The 26,797-nt window shown below is 45.0% G+C and overlaps 1 protein-coding gene across 5 annotated transcripts; it reads left to right on the top strand.

Annotated features, from left to right (window-relative positions):
• The first annotated feature begins 2,363 nt into the window (after positions 1-2,363).
• Hmgs (hydroxymethylglutaryl-CoA synthase) lies at positions 2,364-26,590 on the top strand. Of its 5 annotated transcripts, none has more exons than XM_065454880.2 (9): positions 2,364-2,501; positions 9,916-10,363; positions 14,056-14,181; positions 14,504-14,668; positions 15,758-15,914; positions 17,335-17,505; positions 19,703-19,935; positions 20,903-21,048; positions 25,054-26,590. In XM_065454880.2, the coding sequence occupies exons 2-9, from the start codon at positions 9,919-9,921 to the stop codon at positions 25,108-25,110; spliced, it is 1,500 nt and encodes a 499-aa protein (XP_065310952.1). In that variant the 5' UTR covers positions 2,364-2,501; positions 9,916-9,918; the 3' UTR covers positions 25,111-26,590. The 5 variants fall into 5 exon arrangements, with proteins under 5 accessions (XP_065310952.1, XP_065310951.1, XP_065310948.1 ...); XM_065454879.2 differs by lacking the exon at positions 2,364-2,501 and adding an exon at positions 2,926-3,221; XM_065454876.2 differs by lacking the exon at positions 2,364-2,501 and adding an exon at positions 4,137-4,307.
• Positions 26,591-26,797: the final 207 nt, after the last annotated feature.

Raw genomic sequence — 26,797 nt, 5'->3', positions numbered from 1 at the left:
CTGCATTGTTCAAAAGCCAGCTATGAAGCCCGGACAGCGTCTTGCAAACGCTCGATCCCTTCGTCATGGAGTCGGGCATCCCCCGCATATGGTGTAGTGAGGCACATCTCTAGACGACTGGGACCACTTATTCGCTACCCAAAGCCGCTGTCCATCATTCATTCATTCATTCATTCATTCATTCATTCATCCACCCTTTAGTCCGACGGGCCATCGTTTAATGAATAAAGCTTAGTCATATAATTCAACAGCCGCGTTTTTTTATCTGCTAGTAAACCTGTTAATGATTATTTTTCCATCTCCCCCCCCCCCTCTCTCTCTCTCTCGTATTCTTAAGTCTTTTGAGCTCCTTTCGCTTTTCTGTGCAAGGTAACACGTCAGCGGTCATATGCATGCCGGCAAGAGAATTAAGTGTCTCTCCGAACAGCCCGTAAAGGCGAAAGCAGGCGCAGAGTATTCACGAAGTACGCACGTGCGTTCGGTCTATACCGGATAAGTACAAAGAGAAGCGAAATGGATTTCGTCTAGCTGCTGGAGCGCGACCAAATTTGTCGTCCGGCACGCGAGCGGGTAGAAACAGAAGTGCAGCTGTGCTATTGCCACCACAGCACGACATGGCTGCGTTTACAACCATTGTGCCAAGCTGGCTTTGGCGCGTCAACCCATCCCAACCATGTCAGCCGGCTTGACCGAACTCTCGCCCCAACAATAACGTGCTCGCATACGTGACCAATTTGACTGTGGGTCAAACCAGTTCTGCGAAAGCCCGCAAAGTGCAGGAAAGTTCGTGAAAGACTCTTTCTGAGAAGCCCGTATTTTTTTTTTTTTTTCGTGAGGATGACGCTTCTACACCGCGCCCCACAGACATGTATACGGAGCTTTACCAGACAGAGAGCCGAGCACAGGTTTCCTTCTCTCCTCGCCCAAATACTTTTGTTAGAGCTCGCGTAGCACGTGCGGGTAAACTTGCGTTAAGTTAGCGCGACTCCCGCCTTGCTTTTGGCGAAGAGTGAACATGACCGAAGGCAAAGGGGCATTCTTATTCAAAGGGGCGCCTTGCTTATACATCCGAAGGTGGCTCGAGCTTGTTTCGGGCTCAGAAAAAAACCAGTCGCAGGTAAAGCGTCATGTTCCTCCGGTGACCCTTCATTCAATTAGGGGAGGAATGCAGACAAAGCATCCACAGGAGACTGTAGTGCTTGGACGTCACGACGGTCAAGTTGCAGGTGGTTAGAAGGGGGAGTGGGGGGGGGGGAGTTGCGGAGGAGAGGAGGGTGCGTCGGCGAAGGATGGTGTCTTCCCGAGTGGTGACATCATTGACACCTGACACATTCATCCCACCTCTTGCCGCCCGGCGCCACTTGCACCAGCATCACTCGCCTCATGCACTCGTGCAAAGCGATTGCTCGTTCATAAAGGGTTGCTGCAGTGGATCGATGGTGAGTACATTTTTTTGTGTGTGTCAGCGCAGTAGAAGAACGTTTTACACGCATTGGGGATTTCATTCTCTGTTTTGCTTTTGATTAGAACTGCGCACCTTCCGGCGCATATTACACTTCTTTTACAGCGAATTTAATCTCCGCTTGGACAGTTCGATTTTCAGGGGACGTTGAGCAAGAAGAAAAAAAAGGGGGGGAGAGAGAAAGCGAGCTACATCAATCGCTCGATAGAGGCCAGATAAGGTGGCTCTGCGGTGGCTGGGCCTACGCAGCATCGTCGATTTACGCAAGAGCAGAGGCGCGCTTGTGCAAATGTAGCTGCATCTTTATTTATGCGTCTTCCGCATAATCGAAGTTTCAGTGAAAATCCCTGCTTGCGTCACGCTGCAGCCATTTTCCTGCTTTCAAACTCGCAATGGAGCTATGGGTAGATAGGACAAATAACGCGCGGGATCGAGGGACACACCGAAGATCGAATAATAATAATAATATTTGGGGTTTTACGTGCCAAAACCACTTTCTGATTATGAGGCACGCCGTAGTGGAGGACTCCGGAAATTTTGACCACCTGGGGTTCTTTAACGTGCACCTAAATCTAAGCACACGGGTGTTTTCGCATTTCGCCCCCATCGAAATGCGGCCGCCGTGACCGGGATTCGATCCCGCGACCTCGTGCTCAGCAGCCCAACACCATAGCCACTGAGCAACCACGGCGGGTGAAGATCGAATCAATGGAATTTCTGGCAGTGCAGATATACCTGTGACGTCTTGTTTATTATGGCGCGCGGTTATTTCAAAGATAGCTTCGTGCGGTATATCCCATGGCGTCCACATTTGGTGCTCGGTTCATAATCTGGGACGTATACACAACTTTTCCCTGGGGGAAAACACGGTGCAGCGAAACCGAAATGCCTCTTCCCCGAAGAGAAAGAAATGCTCCGAGGAGAACAACGCGTGTGTGTGTGCGCGCGCATACCATTGTGTGCACTGTTCTGACGTTCATCGTGACGCATATAGCAGAGTGCTTCGCGGCCAGGAGTGCTCCTCGCGGCAGGCTTGCGGGTACGTACCGCACACGCCTTAGTGTTTTTGTTCGCTTTCGGCAGGGCCCGCCCGACGACGCGCCTGGAATTGATTGCCTTCATTCTATATTTATTTATACGCAAGGGCCACGCTCTGTACACAAGGAAAGAGCATGGTCGCGGCGTGAACCTTTTGTTTTAATTTTCCCAGCAGACGACACACGAGGCACGTCTTCCTCCCCTCCCCCACGGGCCGGTGGCCTTGGAAGTGAAAGTAAAGAGGGTGGAGGAAGAGGAGGGGGTGTGATAGCAGCAGAGGCACTGGTGTCCAGGGCCTTCTATCGCTGCCTTTTTATTTATTTTATAATCTCTTCTTTGCTTTTGGGCTTTGTCGCCGGCTAAAAACGTTGTCAGGAGCGGGAGGGGGAAAAAAAATAAAGGGACGCGCTGGCTATGGGTTTCGCATCTTCAGTCGAGGAGGAAGCTGGTTACAGCGCGGTCGAGGGTCGCCGGGCGCCGATACACCGTCACTGGAGTCCAGTGTCGTAGTCGCGCTTACTTCGCCGGAGCGTTTGCGAGCTAGGTATACGTACGCGGGTCGTCGCAACTGCTACGAGCGACTCGTCCAACCCTGCGTGCTTTCGCACCGTTTCAAACCGTGCGCGTGTTGTGTGCGTGTGTTTCTCGACTATTTCGACGTACGCGAGAACTTCGAGTAAGCCGGAGGATACCCGGAGGAAAACACGGCGGAGTGGCAAAGGTGGGTTCGAGAAGCGGGTTCTTTCTTCGGGATTCTGTACGCTTGCCTAGATAGAAACGACATTGTGCATTTGTTCCAAGCTTTGTTTAATGACAGGAAACTGTTTTTCAAACTATTCTGCAAGTTTGCACTGGCGTTTCGACGATGTTCCACGTGCTTGCTACATCACATGCGTGACGAGCAAGGCGACATGATGTGTTTTGGCTTCTACACGGCTTGCTAGCCAGCCCATCAACAAGTTTATCAGTGGTTCATTGTAACTAGATCGAGTGAACGTACGAGCCGCATGTGGTCGGAAAGCGAACCGTTCGCTTGCCCTCACGTGATTGATAAGAATAGCGCTTGCGTCAACAATAGTGCGATTGCGACCAATTACCAACAGGAAAGGAAACGGTTCGCTTGCCAAACTGCTGTAAAAATAGCCTGTGCTGTTGCCTCACAAGGGGAAGTGTTGCGCTGGTTGCGCTTTGCCGACTGCCTCCCGAGTCTTTTTGAATGTGACGCCACCACATCCGAGACAGCCAACAGCCGATTCGGCCGCACAGGGCGATGGCCTCTGAGATTGGCAAAACCTACCAGCGCGCAATCTCGGAGGCCATAACAAGGCAGGCACTTCGGGATTCGGAGAGGAGGGTCAGGGGGACGTGTCTCGCCTAAATCGAGACGTCACTTTAGTAAAACTGCGCGTAAAGCAAACACGCTTTTAGGTTCCGGTTTCATTTTTTGCAGTTTCTTTTCGCGTTCAATTGTAAGAGCTTTAAAAACATGCATGTCTGATATTACAAAAATGAAATGTTAATTTCTTTGTGTTATCTTGTCACTGGCGTCAAAGAACCAAACAAGAGTTTTCCGAATATTCGCCGAATGTAGAGCTTGTGGTCTGGCAACGTCACTAAGCGTCTGACCCACACTTCCGGTTTCGTTCTTCCGTCTCCTACGTGTAGTGGCAAAGTTAAAAAAGGGACAGAACTGGAGGAATGCTCGTGTCGGTGCGGACTTTCGCGTGCCTTGTAAATAGCGAGAGCTGACTGCGGCCGCAGCGGGGGACCAGTGTCGGAATCGTCGGTAAATGCTCAAAAGCTCGAGGTAAGCAAAAGCGTCTTGCAAAACGCTCGAACCCTCGTCCGTACGAAGAGAAGAGGAAAACGAAAAGAGAGGAAAAAAAAAAAAACGCGAGCTGGGCGATGAACAAAACGAAGAAAAGAAAGGAGAACCCGTGTGTCCCGTTGGAGGTGCACGCGCCCGCGTTTGGATCGTGCTTCTTCTCTTTCTTTCTTTTGTTTTATTGCTCGTTACGGAAGCATGACAGCCCTTGCAAACGCCCTTGTTTTACTGTTGAACGCTTCGCACTTTCCGGCGCCCTTCGCTCGCCGCTATGCGGCCCGCTAGTTTCCCGGGGCTCGCCCGTTTTGATCTTGCGGCCAGGCGCGAGGAGAGAGCTTCGCTGCATTTGACCGGTCGTTAGCACGACCCCCAAAATTTTCCGCACCTCGCCGGCGCGCGCACGCGTTGTTTCACGCTGCCGGACGCGTCAGGGATCACCTTCGCAGCCGCGTGTTTCGTAGAAGAAGGGTTGCGTCACTTGTGCACGCACGGAGCGGTGAAAAGTATATACACAGCCCGGCGAATACGGCCTGGCGTAACGCCACTGCTGCCTGCGCTGTCGAAGGAAAAGGCCGGGCCGTCTTGCGGCGGCGGCCTCGAACTTGAAAAAGCTGGGTCACGGTCGCGCGTAACCTAAATAATGCCCGATGCGCGTAGTACGGTACTGTGTTATTCCCGTATCCTCTGGCGTGAGCGGAATACTGCGCACCACTCTCGAGAAAGGAGAGCGTGATTGAATACGTCTTCGTTCGTCCTACGGACACATGCTGACACGTAACTGCGCATGCGTTTTTTTTTTTTTTTTCCTCGGTTCCGCGAGACGCAGACGCGTTCAGCGGATCTTGTCACTCGCCCGGCGTGTTCCCGAAGAGCCGCGCTTATACGTGCCTGCGCGCTGGACCGCAATCAGCGCATTTGCTCGACTGTGGTTTGCAGACGGATGACTAAGGGAGGGGCAGCTGTTTTTCGTGTGTGTGCGTGCCCGTGTTCTCTACGTATATATTTTGTTTTCATTCTTCGAGCGTGTCGGAGGCCTTTGTCTTTTTAGGTCATCTTTGAGGATAAACGCGGAGAAAATACGCACCGCGCGAAGGAAAGGTCGCTCGATCCGGCCGTGCTTCGCGCGAATATGTTATACAGTCATGTTGTGTTGTTGCAAGTTCGGACAACGTTATAACGTGATTTCCTCGCATTAATCACCGCGTCATAAAAGGTACGTAGTGCTTACGTCACGTTTCCGATACCCATCGTCTGGCGATCGAGTAGCACTTGTGAGCGTACGGAGAGTGGTTCCGGCTTTGCCGATGCAACGCCGATCTTGCAGTTAATTAGTTTGACGTCTTCCGCTGCATTGCTCGTTCCGCGGAGTTTATGTAGATGCGGGGGCGTTTTCTACAGCGCTATCTTGCAAACTGGCCCTGGTAATTGCACCCGGGCCTGTTTATATTTGCAACTTTATGGAACGTGCACACATATGATTCATGCTTTCCAGAATCGCGTGTTGCTGGGTTTTCGTTTGCCCGCTTTATTTGTTGCGGTCCAGTTCACGCGTATGCAATTGCAGTGGCCGCAGCTGCCAGTTTTCATATAGATAGTGATTATATATATTTCAAAATTCGTGCTATTCGCCAAGTACTTAGGTAAGTAGTTTTCCTCGTTCGAATGGGCACTTCAGGATATGCGCATTATTTGCCCGCATTACGTGAGCAAGCGTAGAACATGTGTTTAATGAACTTTAAGTTAACTCGCACTGAAGAATGTGTGTATGTGTTCGGCTAGTTTAGAATGTCTTTACATAGTGGCGCATCCAAATAGGAGCTACTTCAGCATTTCATGTGTTGTGCTGAAATAATGACAGGGCGAGGTGGAAATGACTTCCAAAGCCATACCGTACTACAGATTTACAAAAGAGAATGCACATTAGATATGTTCTCGCTGCAAACTACTCTCAATTCTGTGTTTAATGCGCTGGTAATACTAGAGGTGTGCTTTTATATAAAAGTTTAATCTGCATGTATGCATTCACTTGTCACACCTCAGCTAAAACTGAGGGCTACAGCCTGCATTTCAGGGGACACCGTGCAAGAGTGAAATTCAATAATGCTAAATTGTAAGGTATAGCTATGCAGTTATAAATAGCAGCAAGTCGTCCGCACCTCCTGGTTATGGCTACATGGATTGAACTCTATGAGGACACTCTTTTGTTTCTGCTTTATCCAGGACAAATTGAAACGAATTCCTTACAAACAAAATGCATAAAGATTTTCCTAATACTTTGTTTTCTTCATAACCGCTGGTGCATAAAATTTGTAACCACATCTTTCGGTCAGTTTTGCTAAGTCAAGCCTGCTTTTAAAGAGAACTAATTTTCATGCAGCTGGCTATTGCACATGGAATGCTTGACCAGAAAATTAATTTCTTTTTGATACCGACAGTGATAAATGGTTATTCATTTCCCATTTATTCATTTACTGTTTCGGTAATAGCAAAATAGCTAGCATTTTTGTTACCGTACATACTACTCTACATCTCTACAGCAATTGCATTTGCAGAAACACAATTAGCAATATGCCATCTGTTTGTTGAGCCAGGAGGTGGTATAAGGTCATTGTTTTGCAGTTATACTTGCTACTAATGTGTGTTTAGTTTATCTGCTATTTGGTGAAGTTGTGTTCTGCATCTTTATTTTAATTATGGCATGTGCATGCTGCCGCAGAACAAAATGAAAAAAGAATTGAGGTAAAGAACATTATTTCATTCTAGCACTAAAACTATTTTGTAGGTTATGTTGCTTTGATTATATTTAATGTCAGGACAACAGTTTATCGCTATCCGAAATATAAAACAAACTTAGTGTAGAGCAAGGAACAAAATAAGGTTGAAATTGCTTCACTTCGGTGACTCAGGTTAGGCATGTCTAACAAAAGTCCAAGCTGTTGTATATCCGTTGCTAGACTTCCCAGCTTTGACTGCCTTTACCATGCATTAGCACAAAATGTAGCTTTCAGTAGGCAAGTTTAATAACTAACCTACAAAAGAGACATTTCTACTCTTCTATCAAATTTCAAGTTAACCTAAAAAAAAAAGTTTTTTTTTTCTTTGAGCATGCAGCAAGCTCATCTATGAACTAACCAGCTCAGCTGAATAGTTATCTGATATTCTTTGTAGTAGCCACGAGACAAATTAAACAGTAAGTGAATTCATACATCCAAGAGTCTTCTGTAGCTCCTTATCTTAGTTCTGCCATGTTTCTGTTGCTTATCAGCTCAGTTTGTACTACACATGTTGAAACAGGATTTGCACTGCCAACACTTCATATCAGGGTTTGTAATCTTGGCACACTAGCCAACTGTGATAAAGACCACACTGTAGGAGGCAGATTGCTACATGCAACTGTGTTATGATCAGTATCGCCCCTTGAAGCTTAGTAGAAATAAAACAGTTGACTGGCTTTTAGGCAATCTAAAGCACTGGATTTAGAAACATTTGCACATTTTTAGTGAAAGCTGCAGCACTATAGCAGCATCATGCACTACACAAGATAAATTGTTTTGATGGGCAGATGACACCAGTCGCTTCCTCCGTGAATTAAAGACTTAATTGATTCTGAACAGAGAATATACCAATGTTCATTTTCGTTTCATGCACTACAGCCTGCTGCAAAAATAGCTGGCAGGAGAGAAAGCTGCTCTATCGCAGCTTGACCGAGCTGCTGCGACTTGCACAGCGCTATTTGTACGGATATGCACACCTTGCTTTTAGAATTTCAATGTTCAGTATCACCCTCTGCATATATGCATCTTGGAGTGACTCTATAATGTAGAGGGTACACAGCAAATAAGCACGACTAGTATACTGACCAAACATGTAATGAAGAGCTGTAAATAAAAATAGATGAGAAGTATAAGTAGACTGCCAATATGTCCACTTTTTGCCGGTCTGCTGTCGGAAGCACGATGACTGCCGAAGATTATGCTACGAAAGCAGTGTCTGCACTTCCTGCCAGCTGATACAGACACCCCTTTCCTTTCTTGCGCTCAGTTACAGCACTGTTCATTCAATTGCATTGAAAGCTCTACATTTGCAAAATGCAGTGAACTGAAAAAGTATATGTCAAAAGGAAAGGAGATAGTGCTTGTTCTTCCGTTCATTTGTTTTATGTTATGCCTTTTCCCTGTCAAGGCGATCAAGATTAACATCAAGCTACTGGCCTGTGATGTAGGGTTGCTGACCGTAACGTGACAGTACAGAAATAGAAGCAAGGCGAAGGGTCCATATGTAGTTGGAGACTTGGCATGATAAACACTGGGCAAACAAATCTAAGCCACAGGCTAGAGCCAACTTTTCAACAATTCATCATCCTCTTTTTCTTGCTCTCTCTCTCTTTCTCCCTCTTTTCACTGATGTTATTGTACAGGCAACTTGAGAGCCAGTACAAGCACTCTTTAGTAGTTAATTTAGTAGCAGTGATTTAGTAATTAGTAATGTAGTAGTTAATGAGAATTGCGCTCCTCGGATGCTCAGCCATGTTTTTATTAGAAGGAAAGGCATGCAATGCATGCAACCGAGTCTTCACCTACAGTGCCCGTCACATTTCACGTCAAGCATAATTTGCAGCATGTGCTAGCCTGCCAGGCGGCATGCAAGGCCTTCTGTTGTGTTTTTCCTTCCTCAAGTTAAACAGCTGTTGGAGGAAAACGGCACGCAGTTGTACAGATAGTTCAGTTCACCGCCCTGTGCTGAGCTCTGTTGTGCCATTTAGTAGCCTTCTAGCTTATGGTTCTTTATTAAGCGGCAGCTCGCTTTGCGAAAAATGGTTGGTCACAAATTAGTTCCCTTCTGTTTTTGTTGTTGTGTTGTTGTTGGTTCTAGCAGTCGTTCATTATTGTTCTAAGCTATGTGCATGGGGAATCGTTATCACATTTCGAATGCAACAGAATGTGAGCATTCAGTTAGCTTTCCTGTTTGCTTTTCCTGATATGAGTCCTGGCATTGCATTTAAACTAATGCTTCCACTTGGTTTCATAAGTACATTATCCTTTCCCAAAGCATTTATTCAAATTGCTGCTTGAGGAGGATGAACTACAAATTAGAAAACATTGTATTATTTCAACCATGAGTAAACTGTGTTATGCATCATGTGAGATTTTGATACAGTCAAGGTTTAGTTAGGTTATTGACAATGTACGTTTTCTTGCTCTCCTACTGTTGCAGTGGTTCAGTAGCTAAAGTATTCTGCTGCTAAGCATCAGGTTGGGGGTCCAACTCACTGCTGCGGTGGCCACATTTCAATGAGGGCAAAATTTTAAAATGCTCATGCACATAGATTTAGGGGTGTATTGAGGAGTTAAAGTTTAGTTAAAGTTGTTCTGGAGGCTCCTAATGAAGCATCTTTCATAGCCTCAGTGTTTCTTTGCTACATTAAACTTAATCAATCAGTGATGTAGTGCACTTTTTCTCGTTTCCTCTTTAACAGCTTTTGTTCATTTTGCAATGACAGTATTTTATGGCTTATTCGTTTTGATATGCTATTGTCATATTAATTGTTTCTTGTAGCTTGTGTTCACTGATGCTTTTGACTCCTGCGCAGACGATGCCCAGTTTTAAGCAGAACCAGACGCGCGGCTGGCCCGAGAATGTCGGCATCCTCGCAATGGAGATCTACTTCCCGTACCTCTACGTGGACCAGACCGAGCTCGAGGCATACGACGGTGTCTCGACCGGCAAGTACACAATTGGCCTCGGTCAGGACCGCATGGGGTTTTGCTCCGACCGCGAGGACATAAACTCGCTCTGCCTAACTGTGACAAGCCGCCTTCTGGAGCGGACAGGTGTACCCCCCAGTCGCATTGGCCGCCTCGAGGTCGGCACCGAGACGCTCGTCGACAAGTCCAAAAGTGTCAAGACGGTGCTGATGCAGCTGTTTGAGGAAGTAGGCAACACGGACATTGAGGGTGTAGACACGACCAATGCCTGCTACGGCGGCACTGCGGCATTGTTCAATGCGGCCTCCTGGGTGGAGTCCAGCGCCTGGGACGGTAAGCTCCCCATGCTGTTAGCAGGTTTCCAATTGTTCGTGGCATGCTACTATGACAAAAAAGATGCTAATAATAATCAATAATTCAGTGAAAGTAAACTTTATTACACGATTAGGAAAAGATCACATAAAGATATTTGGACTGATATCCTGAATGGCTAGTGACTGGTCCAATACAAACAATGAGTGGCAGTTGGGTGCAAACTGTTAATAGTAATAAATCCAAACAATTGCTATACATAACTAATTAGTGACAATTTGTACAACACATACAACCACATAATAATCAGGTAAAATACAATAACTAACTTAAGTTAAATAACTGCTTGGTTAGAAAGGAAGTACTAGTTACATATGCGGTAGCCACATTTTGAAGGAGGTGAAGTACAAAAATGCTCATGTACTTAGATTTAGGTGCATGCTAAAGAACAGGTGCTTAAAATGATCTATAGTCCCCAACCACGTGTCTCATAATCAGATTGTTGTTTTGGCATGTAGAAACCCAGAACCTGATTTTAATTAGTGCTTACATACAGTGAAACCTCGTTGTAACGAACAGTTAAAAAGTCGGAAATTAGTTCGCTATATCCATAATTCGTAATATAAAATTTCGTAAAAAATACATGCAAGAGGAGCAAAATTCAATCCGAGAAGGCACAGCAACTCGAACGACGCTTACTTGGGTCACGTTAATTTATTTACGCACAAAGAACTGCGTTATCGCGGCCTGCTTCTTGGTGTTCATCGCATTCCGTATCGCGCCCTGTTCCACAGTTTGCAAACACTCAACAAGGGCAAACCCACTGCACTCAATAGCATTGCAGTGGCGGCGCAGTAAATCCAACGCAGCAAGTGCTTCTTGTGAAGTCGGAATGTTCTCATCGTCTACAGGGTCAGCCTGAGCTTCGCATGCGGGATGTTCAGAGACTTCCGCAGCGATTTCGGCGTCCGTCAGTACAGCCGTGGTCACTGAGATGTCGTCGCCACCTACGAAGTCTTCTACAGTCATTGTTGCGGGCATGTCACCAACACCAACATGGCCGTTGGTGGGCATTTTGCACTGCTAACACTGCTAACACTAAAACGCAAAAGCAAGATTCGATCACGCCGCTGCCGCCGCTGCTGAAGCGGCGGTGTCAGCGGTTGTGAGATGCGGACGATTTCTTTGGCTGTCAACTCTCGATGACGACGTGGCATCTGCGGCACTGTCAGTGCCTGCGAGGTTGTCCTGAACGTTTTCTGCGCCGCAAAACACACTTGTAGTGCAACGAAGCCTGCCGCCTGCTATTAAAGTGAGGTAGGGCTTGGCGTCGTGAAGTTCGTTATATCCGTTTTATGCCAAACCGCGTTCGCTGTAGGAAGTTAAAAATACATGTGTTTGACAAAAATATTTCGGAAGAGTTCGATATATTCAATAATTCGTTATATGCGTGTTCGTTATATCGAGGTTTGACTGTATTATGTAGAAATTCGTTGCAAGTATTATTTCAATGGATAAGTCATTCCTCACCTTAGCACTGAAAAATTAAATTAACCTCTCACCATATACATTGATGCACACAGGAAGAGTGAGGTTGCTCTTGCTTTCATTTCTTGTGCTTAGCGATAGGAACAGGAAGATTATATGAGACATGTAGCTCTGTATCTTCTTCAAACCCAAAAGCAGCCGTGTGACATAATCACTATTCAAGTCTGTTCATGTTAACTGGCAATTTGAGAACATGAAAAACCCGTTTTTTTGTTTAAGCACTGTAGTCAGACACGGAAAGCAGCATCTTTGTTTACAGGAACAAAATAACCATCTCCTCTTAGTTTACAAATTGCCCATATCTTTTTTAATTATTTTTTAAACAGAGGTGATGTCAGATTATGTGGTAGGTAAATTTGTTGGTGCATCCTGAATCTTCATGTCATCTCGCAGTACTTGAAACACACATCATGGATGCCTTTCATTGTCTGTGATGGGTGACACATCTGTCTACACCAAGTATGGCTAAAACCACTTTCATGCAGTTGTGAGTGCATCAAACTTCATATCCTGGATGAATATTTTATGTAATTGCTTTGAAGTTAATTTTGAAAAGGATTCAAGGCAATGTTCTTTCAGTGTACAAGAGGTCTCGCAAACAATATGGTTAGGTGTGCCCAAACAAAATTACCAAAGGTTGTTGACGTTCTAGTGACTAACTCCAGTTTCAATTACGTTATTCTCAAGGATGTGCACGGCATCCAACTAACTTGCATGGCTGCTAACAAAATAAAGTGAGGTTTGTCTACAGGGTTTTAGTTCTTAGTTGTGGCATATAGGGTGTACGGGTATAAGAGTATAGGGCGTACGGCTGGTGTTTTAGTAATTGTAGCAAAATGATAGTTGGGTCTTGTTACCTCCTTTAATATAAGTTGAACCACTGAGCAATAGACACGGGAAAACATTTAAGAATCTCCACTCTCCATTGTGGTTGGATATTGTAAAGCTCTCTGGATGACATGGTTTGTTGCACACAGCTGCCTTTCAGGGCCTGAAAAGGGAATCTTCTTCAGCTTTGCTATATTAACTGAACATTGGAAGTTTTCCTTCCTGCACCATGTGCCACCAGGTGCATACTTGCCAGCTCTTCTGAATTTTTTTGTAAACATTAGGCTTTACAAATAAATCTTGTTGGAAAAAAGGTCTTACCCGTTGGTCTCCGAATGTTTCATTGCAACTGTTCTGACAAGGAAAGGACTCTAGTGTGTGAAATGGGCAACAGTAAAGTCGCCGAAAAAAATCATTGTGATCTAAAAGACAATGTGTTGCGTGTCCAGAGTTTGCTGCTGCTTGTGTGTGTGTCTAAAGCTAACTCATCGTTAATAAAGTGTGTATGTATCACACAAGAGATGTCTGTGCTCAAGACAAGCTTTATCTTTTCCGTGTCATGTCCGCGTCTATCAGGTGTGCATGTGTTGTCTGTGCATGTCTTTCCAACCTGCCCACTTTGCACAAGTTTTCATCTCCTTTCTTTCCACATGACGTTAGTTGATCATTCACTTTCACTGGTGCAATTGTGCAATTTCATGCATGGGTTTGTTTGTCCGGCTTACCACTTATTCTTGACGTCAAAATGGCTGACAGAGTGGGATGTAATAGTTAACTTCATTTCATTAAACCAGTACTAAAGGAATAAATACCATATAGTGTCCATGAATTAATTGAAATAGTCCTATGCCACCTATGGCTGAGAACATTCATCTTGCAATTTTTCACTATAGGAGAGAAACACTCTACACGTGAAAAATGCCAGAGAAACTTGACAATCAATGTTATCTTGAGACACCTGGTACTTGGGTCACAATGCAAGACATACTTCCAGGAGTTCTACCAAAAACATACCTTTCCATCCATTTGTGATATTTCTGGTGTTTGAAAGTGTGTGGCCTTTGTTTCAGCCTGTGCATCATAGCATCAGTCACTTTAGTACAATTAAATCTTGCATACCTATCGCCATTTCTAAAGTCCTTAGTACGTCTGTGCGGCCCTCTTCAGTTGGTATTCACATTTTTGCTGTTATAAGGTCGAGGTTGTTAACAAGCAGTGGGAATAAATTTATGAAAAGCTTAGCTGAAGAATCTCATGCCACTTCGATTTTTGAACTTCTTCATTTGTGGATCCTGTAGAGCGGGGAGTAAAACCCATGTTCCCATGGTACTGTGCAGGACGCTACGCCATCGTGGTAGCGGCCGACATTGCTGTGTACGCCACAGGCCCGGCCAGGCCCACGGGTGGCGCTGGCGCAGTGGCCATGCTTGTTGGCCCCAATGCAGCTCTCGTTCTGGAGAGAGGTGAGTTTTCCACGAGAGTCATTCCATTTGTCATGAAAGCGGGTGTCACCAAAAAGTTGATCTGAGGGCACTCTGTTTCGACGCATGGGACACGCATTAGTGGGTCTCTTCAATTTGTCTGGCTTGGGCAGTCTGCTGACGTCGATGGCTTCTGCTTTGACAGGAGGGCACTTCAGTCACATGACCTAGCTGCCAGAGGCTGCCCAAGTTTTCGCTAGAAGTGTGGGGTAGCAGTCCCAAGCGGTCCGGGGCTGTGCGGGACTGAGCAATTAACAAATCCAAGTGTTGTGATGCCAATCATGAAAGTTCTCTTGTGCTGCAGGTGTAAGGTCAACCTACATGAGCCACGTGTATGACTTCTACAAGCCAGACCTCATGTCAGAATACCCGCGCGTCGATGGCAAGCTCTCCGTTGAGTGCTACAGCAGAGCCTTGGACAAGTGCTATGCTGGCTTCTGCAAAAAGGCGCGAGCTGTTCGTGCTGGAGGTTAGTGCCGACTCTTCAATGTTCTTTCTGAAACTTTGTTGTGTATTCATCATAACGGATGATCATGATGACACCATTTTGCACCCATTTGTCAATCGGTGCTACAAGATGCTTCTATACAGGAAAATGAATGTTTTATGTGTTATAGACAGGGATGTGTGAATAGTAAATTTTGAGACCGAAATGAATATGACTCGAGTAATGCCAGAAGCATAATCGAACATTGAATACTTTTCAAGTAATGAACAGCCATCTTCACAATTAATATGCTAGGATGTTCACATCCTAGCATTCGTAATCTTGGCAAATTTCTATCATTACGTTTCATGATGTGCAGTGGTGTTTATTGAAAGCACAAACAAAGCTTAAGTAACAAATAAGCAGTTTGTTCGCATATTCGAAACTCTAAGGCTAGTGCAAGTGGTAGTGGTTTAGCCATGCTTTCCAAATTTAGCCACATTGCAATGTTTATGATTGTGTGCTAGCACTTCTTATCTTGCAGTGCTTCTTGTAGTTAAGATTGTTTGCATATGTAGGAAGCACAATGCAGAAGCACTTTTAAAAAATCTGCTTCACGTTAGGAGGTCTTGCTCAAAATTTTTTAACCTTGCGACCGTCTAGATCACTAGGCATCCTGTAACCTGAAATTTGTCATCTGGAGCGAAAGGTTTTGCATTTAACATTAAATTTTCCTGTGTGATGAGTGTTGCCAAATACACTGCCTTACATCTAGATTCAGTGGAGGGGGGTGTTGCCTCGGTGTTGCGCTGCTGAACACAAGGTCACAGGTTCAATTACCAGCCGTGGTGGTCGCATTCTGATGGCGGCAGAATATAAAAACACTTGCTTACTGTGCTTTGGGTGCACATTAAAGAATGCCAGCTGGTCAGAGTTGGTATGGAACCCTCCGTGGTGATGTTCCTCATAATCCACAGTGCAGTTTCTGGACGTTAAATCCCACAATTTAATTTATTGTTGTTCAAGTAAGTGAAAAAGGCAAGGAGGTTTGATGGTCTAGAATGCAGTTCGAGCGATCCCTTTTGAACTTGTAAAGCCACACACACGCCCACCTCTGCTCCCTTGCTGCAGAGCACCATGACAGGCCGGTCACCTTAGATGACCTGGACGCCATGCTTTTTCACGCTCCGTACGGGAAACTCGTGCAAAAGAGCCTGGCCAGGCTTGTGCTCAACGATTTCCTGCAGGACTCGACATCTCCCAAGTATGCCAGCTTAGCTGGCTTCAGGTGAGAGCGCTTTTCAAGCTAGAAATGTTTCAAGCTACAAATGTTATGTTCTGAAGAACACTGTTGAATACTTAGTGACAGCCTGCCAAAATTAGTAGCACATGGCAATAAAACGTGGTCAGCAGTGTTAGCCACATAGCTGACATGCATATGGGACAACGGACCTATTTCACGACGCATTTCACTTCACCACCACTGTTGCAAAGCACGCCAGTAGTGGTAGTTCTTAGCGTGCTGAATGGCAACCATGTAAAAAGCCTCTTGTTTTTGTACAATGACACACATGCTTACTCTCGATATCAAAAGGCAAGGAGGTAAAAATTAGAAATTCTACAATGGGAGCGAGGTTGTACCAACGCAAGCTTGCCTTCCCCCTGAAATTCGCAATGAAATTGTCTTCAACCTTCCCTTCAACATTGCCTTGAACCCAAGTTTTACAGAGAATTATTGTCATCACGGCGCCGATAGGGCCCCTGCCCATGATGAAACCAGTCTAATGATGAGGTGGGCAGTTGCAAGGTCTGATAATTCAGCAGCATAGCCATATGACATGTTTTCGAAGTCGTTCATTACTCTGCAACAACTGGAAGTCGGCAGTGGTAGAACAAGGAACACCTCGAATTGAAGTCAACATTTCGACACGGCTACTTGTCTGTGTCCGGATGCAGTTTTTGCCCGGATACAGAGAAGTTCTTATGTTGAATTGTTGTCTCCAGTCTGAGACATTCTTCTTTCAACCAGTGTCGGCACCTTTGCCTTCATCTTCTTGTGAACCTGTCTCTTGCTTGAACACCAGTAAATGTCATTTGTGCTGAGGGAAGAGCAAAACAAGGTTTGTTTTGAGGAGACATTCAATTGCTTTTGATGCATGCCTCTTGCATGGTAATTAGAACTTCTGTCACATAGGTGCTTGCTTGTAGGCTGTATACAAATGTTCTCGTCCAACTTCAATTGCGAGTTTTGTTGTGCATAATCTTCCATCTTTCAGTCACAAGTTGTAAAGATGCCATGAAAGTGGTTCAAGGCTTAAAGTTGGGTATTTGTCATTACAAGGGAATGGCGCATACATATGATAGACTGAGAGAGACGCAGAGAAGCCATGCATAGTGCTATCTTTTCTCTTCTTGTTTCTTTTTTCTTCTTTTACACACAACACTATGTGTCTTCTTTGTCTTTGTCAGATTTCTGCATTCCTAACGATGAACAAACAACGAGCCCAATTGGAAACTCTGCTTAAATATTTGTTTCACATTCATTGTAAAGCAGTGCTGTAGTCATCACAGGTACAGAAAGAAGGGAACACTTAGTCAGGGTGTCCTGTCTCCGAATACCTTTCTACAAGGCAGGATCTTATAAAGTGTGAATTTAGGTGTGATAGGAGTGTTGCTTACCATTTCCTGTCTCTCTCTCTCTCTTGCAGCTCTGTACATTTAGAGGAATCTGTGTTTGATCGAGATGTGGAGAAAGCCTTCATGAAGTTCAGCCAGCAAATGTTCGAGGAGAAGACTAAGCCAAGCCTCCTCGTGTCCAACCAAGTGGGCAACATGTACACACCCTCTCTGTACTCCTGCCTCGCATCTTACCTCGCGAGGTGAGCTGCTTGCACTAGTTAGGTGCTCCATTAATGAATATTTTTCGCCATGTTTAGGCATATATATATGTATATAGTTGTGGCTGAAGAAATCACACTGGCCCCGGTAGTAAAATGAAAAAAAAAAAAGAGTACGGCGGATATTGAATTTGGACAATATGTTTCACTGACGTTTCGGCTGGTGGCAACGTAATCAGCAACTTTGACAAAGGCTGGTCCACCAGCGGAAACGTCAGTGAAATATACTGTGCAAATTCAGCGTATGCCGTACTCTCTTTTTCTTGATTATATATATACACACACTTCAATGCTGTCAGATGCAATGGTCAAAGACAAAAGCTGCGTGTGAGCTGTGAGGATGTTTGTTCAGGGACGGCGGCTAGTCACTGCTGCCATACAACAGTACCAGCCTGTAACCGATGGTGTCCAAGGCATTTGTCACATGGTCATGGCTTGTAGCGCGAAGTGAACACGGACACAGAAAGGAGCAGACAGGACAATTAGCGATCAGACAGTTGGCGCTCGTCCTGTCTGCTCCTTTCTGTGTCCGTGTTCACTTGGCCCTACAAGCCAAGACCATGTTACCGTACCAACTCGCCCAACTGTCTATCCTTTTGCATTTGTCACATTGGACTAGGCATGGGCAACGAGTGGCATGCACTGGGAACTTAAGGTGCACGCTGGCGATCACTCTAGCTGACTGTAGGCATCCTCGCATGACCGCTGGCCAGTTGCTCGTTTTGATGGTCTAGCTCACTTCGATTGCAGCTTCAGGATTTTCACACTGTGTTTGAAAACTACAGTCTCTGATGTGACTTTTCTGCACTGCAACTTTGTCCCAGAAGGTAGTCATTCTCCTACACAATGCTTGCGAATAAATTCCATCATCGGGAATAAATTCCATTCACTGTGATTACACGATTTTGCAGCCAAATGACACAATGCTGCCATCCTCTAGTTCTCTCTGCGAGTTCTATCGCATTGTTTTTGAATGCAGCACCAAAAGCAAGCTGTCACCTGTGAATTTTGAACCCAGAGGACTGTAGTAACCCACATTTGCAGATTTTTTGCGGAGTTGGTGCAGTTGCAATGGCAAAAACAAAATTGGCGACACTTTGTTTTTTTCTTCTCCCAAAGTGGCCAGAGCCGTGCATAGTGCAAATCAGAAATATATCCCTGCTGGGCTGAACAACATCGGGTTACCATATTTACTCGATTCTAACGCGCACCCATTTGCCGTGACCTAAAAAAAGAGAAGTCCTTTACAGTACCGCGCACCTCGTTCTTTCATACAGAAATACAGCTTTCTCTCATTTGGAAACAGATTCACTCCCAATGCACTAAGTTCTGCACTAAGGTCTTAGTTTTGCCGGAAAGGCTGTATAAACATTTGCTTACTAACTAAATTAACAGGCATGGTGTCACGCACACACAAGCAAACATGAACAGGTGTCTCTCAATGGCCGCGGAAACACTTTAAGCGCTGGAGTGAAGAAGTGTGGTTGCAAGAGCGAGGGAATTGACCTTTGTGCTAATCGACGAGAACACAGCGTGGTGCGCCTAGATGTGTAGACTTGTCTCCATCACAGATCGTTTTCAAGATAGAGGCCGCATGGCCACGCCTATGTAGCAGCCGCCAGTGTAGAAAGCTTCTCCTGTTTGCGCCAGTCCCGCATGCAAGTTTCTGTAACTCCGAATGCCAGTGATGCCGCCTGATTTTCGTCTGTCTCTGCACACACGATCGCTTTCCTTTTAATTGCGGCATCGTGATGAACTTGGCATGTCTCTGCAGTTGGCACTTCCATGCTGATAGAGGGATCGCAGAAAACGGGAAAATGGACGGTGCACTAACCCAAGCCAAAGGACGCATTGTCTAAGCAGATGTACTACAGCACGTGGAGGAAGCTACAGGAGCTAGGCTCGAAGTGCGTGTGAGGCGGCAATTTTGAAATGCCAATGCCGACATGGTAACGCAGATTTAGGATAGTGCTCGATTCTAACACATGCAATTTTTGGACCCATTTTGTCATTGACCTTGCTAAATTGAGGTTTCACTTCAACCAACATCAAATGCCACTTTCTTCTTGCATTACTGTGAGGATTTCCATAGCCAGATGTTTTATACTATACCTGTGTGCTGAAATCATGAACCTAACATGTTGATGGTTGCCATTCTTGTTCTCTTTGCTCGTGACAGCTTCCCAGTGTCCCATTTGGCAGGCAAGCGCATTGGGATGTTCTCGTATGGTTCCGGCCTGGCAGCCACCCTGTTCAGCCTCTGCGTGACAAACAACGTGGGGCCAGACTCCCCGTTGCACGAAATGCATGCCAGCCTTGTCGACCTGCGTGCGCGGCTTTCCCAGCGCCGCAAGGTTGACCCACAGGAGTTTGCCCTCATCATGAAACTCCGGGAGGAGACTCACCATCAAGGTAGTCGAAACATTTTTTAACACTAACCTCTGTCACGCCAGGCTCTAGTTTGAATATCTAGGCAATGTTCATATGTCAATAAATGCCAACTGCAACATAAGTTTGCTTTCGTTAAATTGGTTACTCGTAGTACTTGTACAAGTCAACAAAATCTCATTATAACGAAGTTGAAGGGGGAGCTAGAATGACCTTGTTATCTCCATTATTTTGTTATATCCATTATTACATCTACTGCAATCTGAATCTCTAAGGATTTCAAGGGGAATTTCACGTAGTTCGTTATATCCCGTTTAGTTATAACCAAGTGCGACTGTATATACAGTAGCGAGCAAAAATATATTTTGCACTTGGGTCCTGTGAGGTAAACTGCTCAGAATGTTAACGGTCTGGCATAACGCCGGACCGTTAGCCTAGGGCAATAGTCTATTGATCACGCACTGTCATTGTACTTTATTTACATCACATAGCCCACCCACCATGTACATTATTTACGCATTGCAAGAAAACCATAATATCATCCAGTGGTGAAAATATGTGCGGTCTGGTGAGATAAATTTGACACTAAAAGAATGGGTGAGTCACATCATGGGTACGTAATTTACATAATGCTGGTTTTTAGCCTGTCCTACTTTAACATCATGTTCTAGCTTATGAAAGTGCTGTTCCTCGTAAGGCTGTCGCTTTGGAGTACTAGCTGGGCTTGGCTTCTAGCATTGCTATAACAAAAGAAATGTATGTAATGCAGATGGCTAGGATTGAATTGGCTATTTCATAATATTGATCGTAATCCAACCATTATAGCACAACTGCTTCATGAAAATGAGGAAACCTTATTATTTGATCCTTTTAGGACTGTGTTGTCAGTTTCTCATTTTAGGGCATATTGGAGAATCTAACATCGTAATAACCAGACTGTCCTTTAAGCCCTGTGGCATTATCCAAACATGCGTGTCCCAAATCGGTGCAGCACCATACACACCGGTCGGTGCTCTGGACGACCTCTTTCCGGGCACGTGGTACCTGGCATCAGTGGACAGCATGCATCGGCGACATTATCAGCGCCTGCCAGTTGCAACTGCAAATGGAAAGGCTCCGATGGCAACCACACTCAAGGTACCTTTGCTTGTTTGAATTCAGTTCAAGTCAGTTCAATGCATTTTATTTACCAGGTACTTCTGGTTTGCTACTTGAGCTAAAAGCTTTATGGACAGCTTGAAGGAGACTTGCATAGCTGCTGCAATACAGATGCAGCAAAACACCATGTTTTGTACAGAAATGAGCAGGACTAAATTATATATATATATATTATTAATGGGTGCCTAAGAGCTGTGCTCCAAAACCTGAGCGCAAAGAGAAATAACACTATTAACTACCTTGATGGTACAGGGTCCATTATAAAGGTAATGTGCATTTTCTGGGAAAAAAATAGATTTATTGACCGGACCTGTACAAATGGTTAAAATTCTTCAAAATACTCTCCCCCTGCATTAAAGGGGCACTAAAGGTTACTAGAAAGTCAAGTTAAAGTGGTAGAGCAATGTTCCAGAACGTCTAAGGCATCAATATCATCGCTAACAGAGCTTTAGTAACCGAGAAATTGAGGTAAATGCATGACACGATTTGAGACCCCCCAGCGACACTCCGGTACTAGCCCGGTGACGAAAGCACTCCTCATAATTTGTGTTACTAATACTCAACTACTCGTATTAAAAAATATCATTTCATTCAATTATAAGACGGAAAAAAATGCTACTTGTCTACGTCCATTCGATTCTAAGAATAAATAACATTTTGACGTTACCCTTGAATAGTATGGGTGGTCAAAAGGTTTCGTTTTCGCTCGACTCTGCGCCGCGCACGCTTTGGAGTTTCAGTAGTTTTGTTATCGCGTCGTGCTGTGCGGGTTCTGCTGGCTCGCGAAACTTTCATTTGGAACAAGCACAGAGAATGCCACGTCCATGTGATGTCGTGGGAAGCCCTCATTGCTTTCCCGCTCCGGAGAGCCGGTGTCGATGCAGCCGTCGTAGTACGCAACGATATCGGCAGCGCGAGCCCTCAGCAGCAGGTCGCGCTCGTCAGTCCACGTTGACTTAATAGTAACCTTTAGTGTCCCTTTAACACACTTTTGGAGACGTGTCTGCAACGCCTGGAAGGCACCCTGAAAGCCTCTCGGGAACGCTGTAACATGCTTTTGAATCTTTTCCACGGTCTTCCAGTGCTTCCCTTTCAGCGCTCCCTTCAGTCGGGGAAACAAAAAAAAGTCGCCTGGAGCCAAGTCGGGTTTGTAAGGGAGATTGGGGACCACCGAGGTGCTGCTCCAGGCCAGGAAGTTGGTAACGATGAAAGACGTGTGGCTGGGGGCATTGTCATGATGGAGCTTGACCGTGTCTTTGATGTCAGCCCTCATGCGCGCAACCTGGCATTTCAGTCTCTTGCACACCTCCAGGTAAAAGGCTGAGTTCAGAGTTTCTCCCTGCGGTACAAACTCAAAATGGACGATTCTTCGGGTATCAAAGAAGACAATGAGCATCGTTTTGATGCGAGACTTGCTCATTCGCGCTTTCTCGGCGTGGGGGATGATTTTGTGTGTAACTCGCTGCCCTGCATTTTCAATTCTGCGTCGAACTCAGTTATCCAGGATTCGTCTCTAGTTATGACAGGGTTAACCCTTTGAGGGTCAATGACTTAAGTATACAGCGCCGCGAACAAGTCCCGAAATGGTCGATGCCGTACATTTATGACGCCATCTGTACATTTAAAAAGCGCGCCAATTTCCTGACATTTTCTTTTCTGTCATGTGTTGCCACTATGTGGGAATACAAGAAACTTTTTTCGCGTGCCTCCCTCTCTCGGTTTTCGTTGCATGGTTTGTTTTAGAGCTAGTTTGCTCCCGCACGTCTATTACTACTGCACGTGCATTGGCGCGCACGCATGTGGGCGGATGGTGGTTTGGGTTTCTTTCCGCGGGCGGTTTCGGCTTCTTGCACTTGCAAAACTGATGGCTATCTCGTTACTAATTGCTCAAAGGGCGGCCACTTGTTTCTCGCTCGTTTAGTGCTCACAGGGGTGCACATAGGAAGGATGCCGCTGTGCACGTTTCCGTTGCTTCTTTCTTTTTTGACAATCGCGAAAACTAATTGCTTCTAGTGGGCAACTTGAACCTTTAGAGACTTGAACTGTGTGTATAACAATGCATCAAATTTTTTATTCTTATAAGCTTATTTTCTTTTTTATTGTTGTTATTCATGAATGAAGAGTACATATATACCAAAGCAATTTTTTTTTTTTTACTTTACGGTCACCCTAGAAAAATTACTGTAAATTTTTTTCGAAATAAGTCCCTAATAAGAATTGGAATCTGCAATAAAAAAAAATGGACCCTGGGCGGTCGCATATGGCGAACAAAATTGACCCTCAAAGGGTTAAGGAAGTCCGGCTCATTTTGCGCATTTACAGCAGACCTTACGCATTTACAGATGCTCGAAGTAAACTGGCGACCGGCTGTGTTGGCAGGGCAGAACCCTTGCCATATTTCCCAACCGGTTTTACCGCGCTGCCATGGATAGTCGCGTCGTAATAAAATCATGTGCATTACTTTCATAATGGACCCTGTATGTTTTACTGCAATGGCTATTAACTGCATTAGTACCACCTTGTTTTGATTTAATTTTTGATTTAATTTAACTAGAAATACAAAATTATGAACTTAGTCTAATTGAATCAACCATGCAAGTGTCCTTGAGTCTCGTGCGACACATACAGATGGCAGCAAAATCAGACTTGTTGGCGCAGCAAAAGTATGCAAGGCTCACTAGAATACTGGAAGCGAGACGCGTACAGCTCTCCAATGGGCTGATGCGCTTTGCGTCAACTGACACTACAGTCGCCACCGTGTCGCACAGTACAGCTACAAAAGTAGTGCTAGCAGCTGCACGTCTAAAGAGCATACTCCTGTCTAAGCATCGTGTATGCTAGGCTATTCCGGTAAGCTTCACGTTACTCCCGCTGCTTATCCACTTTTAATGCAAGCAGAAATACTAATACATGCTTTGCTCCACATGAAGTGGTTAGAATAATTGGTTGGAAGTGATAGATGCGCTAATAAACAGCAGATGCTATGCCGGATTTATTGGCACAGCCTAGCATATAATGCTCTGATGCCAGAATGCTCTGCATGCATGCACCTGCCCTCACTACTTTTGCAGGAGTACTGATCGACACTCCTGTGACATTAGTATTAAACTATTCAACAGCTGTATACATATTTGTCATTTTATTTTACCTTAATTGCTTTTCTTTTCTTCCAAAGACCTTTCCAGCAAGCACTCCGTAGGTGTCGCCGTAATTCCTCCTGGACTGGAGGAATTGTTGTGAACCCTGCATGAGCCCCCTTTCAAAAGCACTGGGGAGGCAACATTGCATGGACTTGTAACAGTCCAGAGGGGAGGCGTTCCCTCCCCCGATGGAATAGTCCATACCAGTTTTTGTGACTGAGACAGGCCAGAATTTCATGGCCAGTCAAGGAGAATCGGTGTTGAGATTTGAGCTTGTTGCTACGTCATCATGAAGGCTTTTCAGTGTAGCACAACTAGTAATACATAGATGCAGAGAAAGAACAAGGCATGCAATGTGCTAGCTTCCAACCGCAACTTATTTCCAGGAAGGAATGACACTTACGCATCCCGCACTTACATCACAGACACGTGTCTATCCGGTGTTAAGAAACGAGCACTAATAGTTAAAAGATGGCAAAACAAACCAAATAGTTACTATTATCGCTGACGCATGCGTAATAAATTGCACCAATATAAATGGTAAGTTGGGGCCGTGCCCTTTGTCTCCCTTGTGTCCATGTGCTAGTTGCGCTGCACCGGAAAGCCTTTAGGTTCGAGGAAGGATGCAGATGTGAAGTTTGGCAATTGAAGTTATGTAGAAATCTGCAACGTGGCGAAAGATTCATGAAAGGGAGGAATTGTCACATTGGAGAGTACTTCCGAGAGTACTATGACACTCGTCAGTGGAAGAAAATTTCTCCCTTTAGAGGTGTTAAGTTCGAACATTTGTTCATTTTGATCACATTCCTGACGTCTGTATCTCATCCTCGTGTCTTCTTTTCAGGAATTCAACAGCAGCGAGGTCACTACCAACGGTCAAGCTATCGCCCACGAGACCTAGCGATGTGGGGCAACTTCTGACGTTGGCGAAGACCGTCCGTGTGCTTCACTGCCTCTCTCCCCTTCCCTTCCTTTCTAGCTCGGTTTTGTTATTCGTTTCTTTAACGTCAGTTTATCAGCCACATTATTACTTTTTTTTTTCTCTTCATCCCACCTTTAATTTACCCTGCGTTAACATTGTAGCGACGGTTATTTTAATGAACATTTTTCACTACAAAGCTGAGCAAAGTACTCCCGCGAGCCTCCAAACAAAACTGTCTCCGCGTTGCAGCATCGGCGAGCATTGCCGTCGCGACTCTCTTGCACGGTACCTCGCCGCCTCGGAACGTCTGTGCATTGTGTCGGGGAGCCTGAATTTGTGTCGTCACATGTGCCGCGCAAGCGGTATGCAGCAAACTACAGTGGCCTTGGACGAGGAGCGTGTTGAAGTCTCGTAGCGCATGTCGGGAAGGAAAGAAGGAAAGCATGGGAGCTGTGGTGTTGCCTGCATTTTGCATTGTTGGCTCCATCGTAGCAGATAGATCATCGTACGCGATGGGATCGGGTGAAATGCCTGCTGAAGCTGGGAATATGTAGGGATAGATTCCAGTGTACATACGCCTCACTCCGCACCCCCTTAGCCTCCACAGAAGAGGACAGTTGCTCTTTCATAGCTTGTTTATTATTCTTTTTCATACTGCCTGCCCGTGAACAAAATGCTGATTGTTGTGTCGATAAGTGAACCGTGTTGTTGCTGTGAACAGAGCGATGAAATCGCAGTGCACAGGGTTTTGAGAGGGGTAGTCGCACAGTGATTGCTTTCGCCCATTGACCATTATGGCATCGCTTTGCTTGTGGGGGTTTTGTGTTTTGCAATTCCCAGCGAATTGAATTTACCCTGTTGAACTCCACCGCAAGTGCCATAATGGTCTTGAACGAAGGAAAAAAGTGACTTTATTGATTACAGAAAAAGAAACTGGGAAGAAGGGGCAATTGCAGCCTGATGCTTTCTTAATATAAGGATAAAAATTTTGTTGTGGGTGTTTTACTTTTCTGCACTTTGTAGAGGAGACGGTATGAGAACGTGTTACCCATTAATGCATTACTTCTAAACCTATGTGGAGGTGTTTTTTTTTATTTATTGTTTTTGTTTATGAGCACATGTTTTAATACTTTTTTTCTGTTTGGTATGAGGGTTATCGCGTAATATTTTACATAATTTAGCAGAGCACGCAGTGCAGCTTTATTCTGAGATTATTGCCGTTTCATTAGGTGAAAGAAATGAATGAGCATTGAAGCGCAAAATTTTTATACACACGGATGTAATAGCAAGGAACGCGTCATCTTTTATGCTGGAAGAGTTGGGATATGCATTGGTATGCTCCTTTGATTTTTTTTTTCTATGACATCCGATTGTAACCCATAATTCCATGATGATACCTTTGATCTGTGATGCAAGGCGCAGCTTGTATGGACAAATAAAGGTTGTAATTATCTTTTTATGTGGGTTGCATATTATTTTGCATTCCTATGCATCTAAGCTGCATGTGTATCATTTGTGAATATCTTTCCAAAGAGCATTTATTGCAGAGTTTAACAGGCGGCACTTGGATAGTCTGTACATGACATTTCCTTCTTAAAATATTATACGTTTAATTTGACTGAAACGACTGCAAAGAGCAGTGGAACAAAGAATGCTAGGCATAACG

The sequence above is a fragment of the Dermacentor albipictus genome, chromosome 9 (assembly GCF_038994185.2).
Source record: "Dermacentor albipictus isolate Rhodes 1998 colony chromosome 9, USDA_Dalb.pri_finalv2, whole genome shotgun sequence".
Lineage (NCBI taxonomy): Eukaryota > Metazoa > Arthropoda > Arachnida > Ixodida > Ixodidae > Dermacentor > Dermacentor albipictus.
Note: the sequence above shows the minus strand (reverse complement) of the source record. Positions and strands in the feature narration are given on the sequence as shown.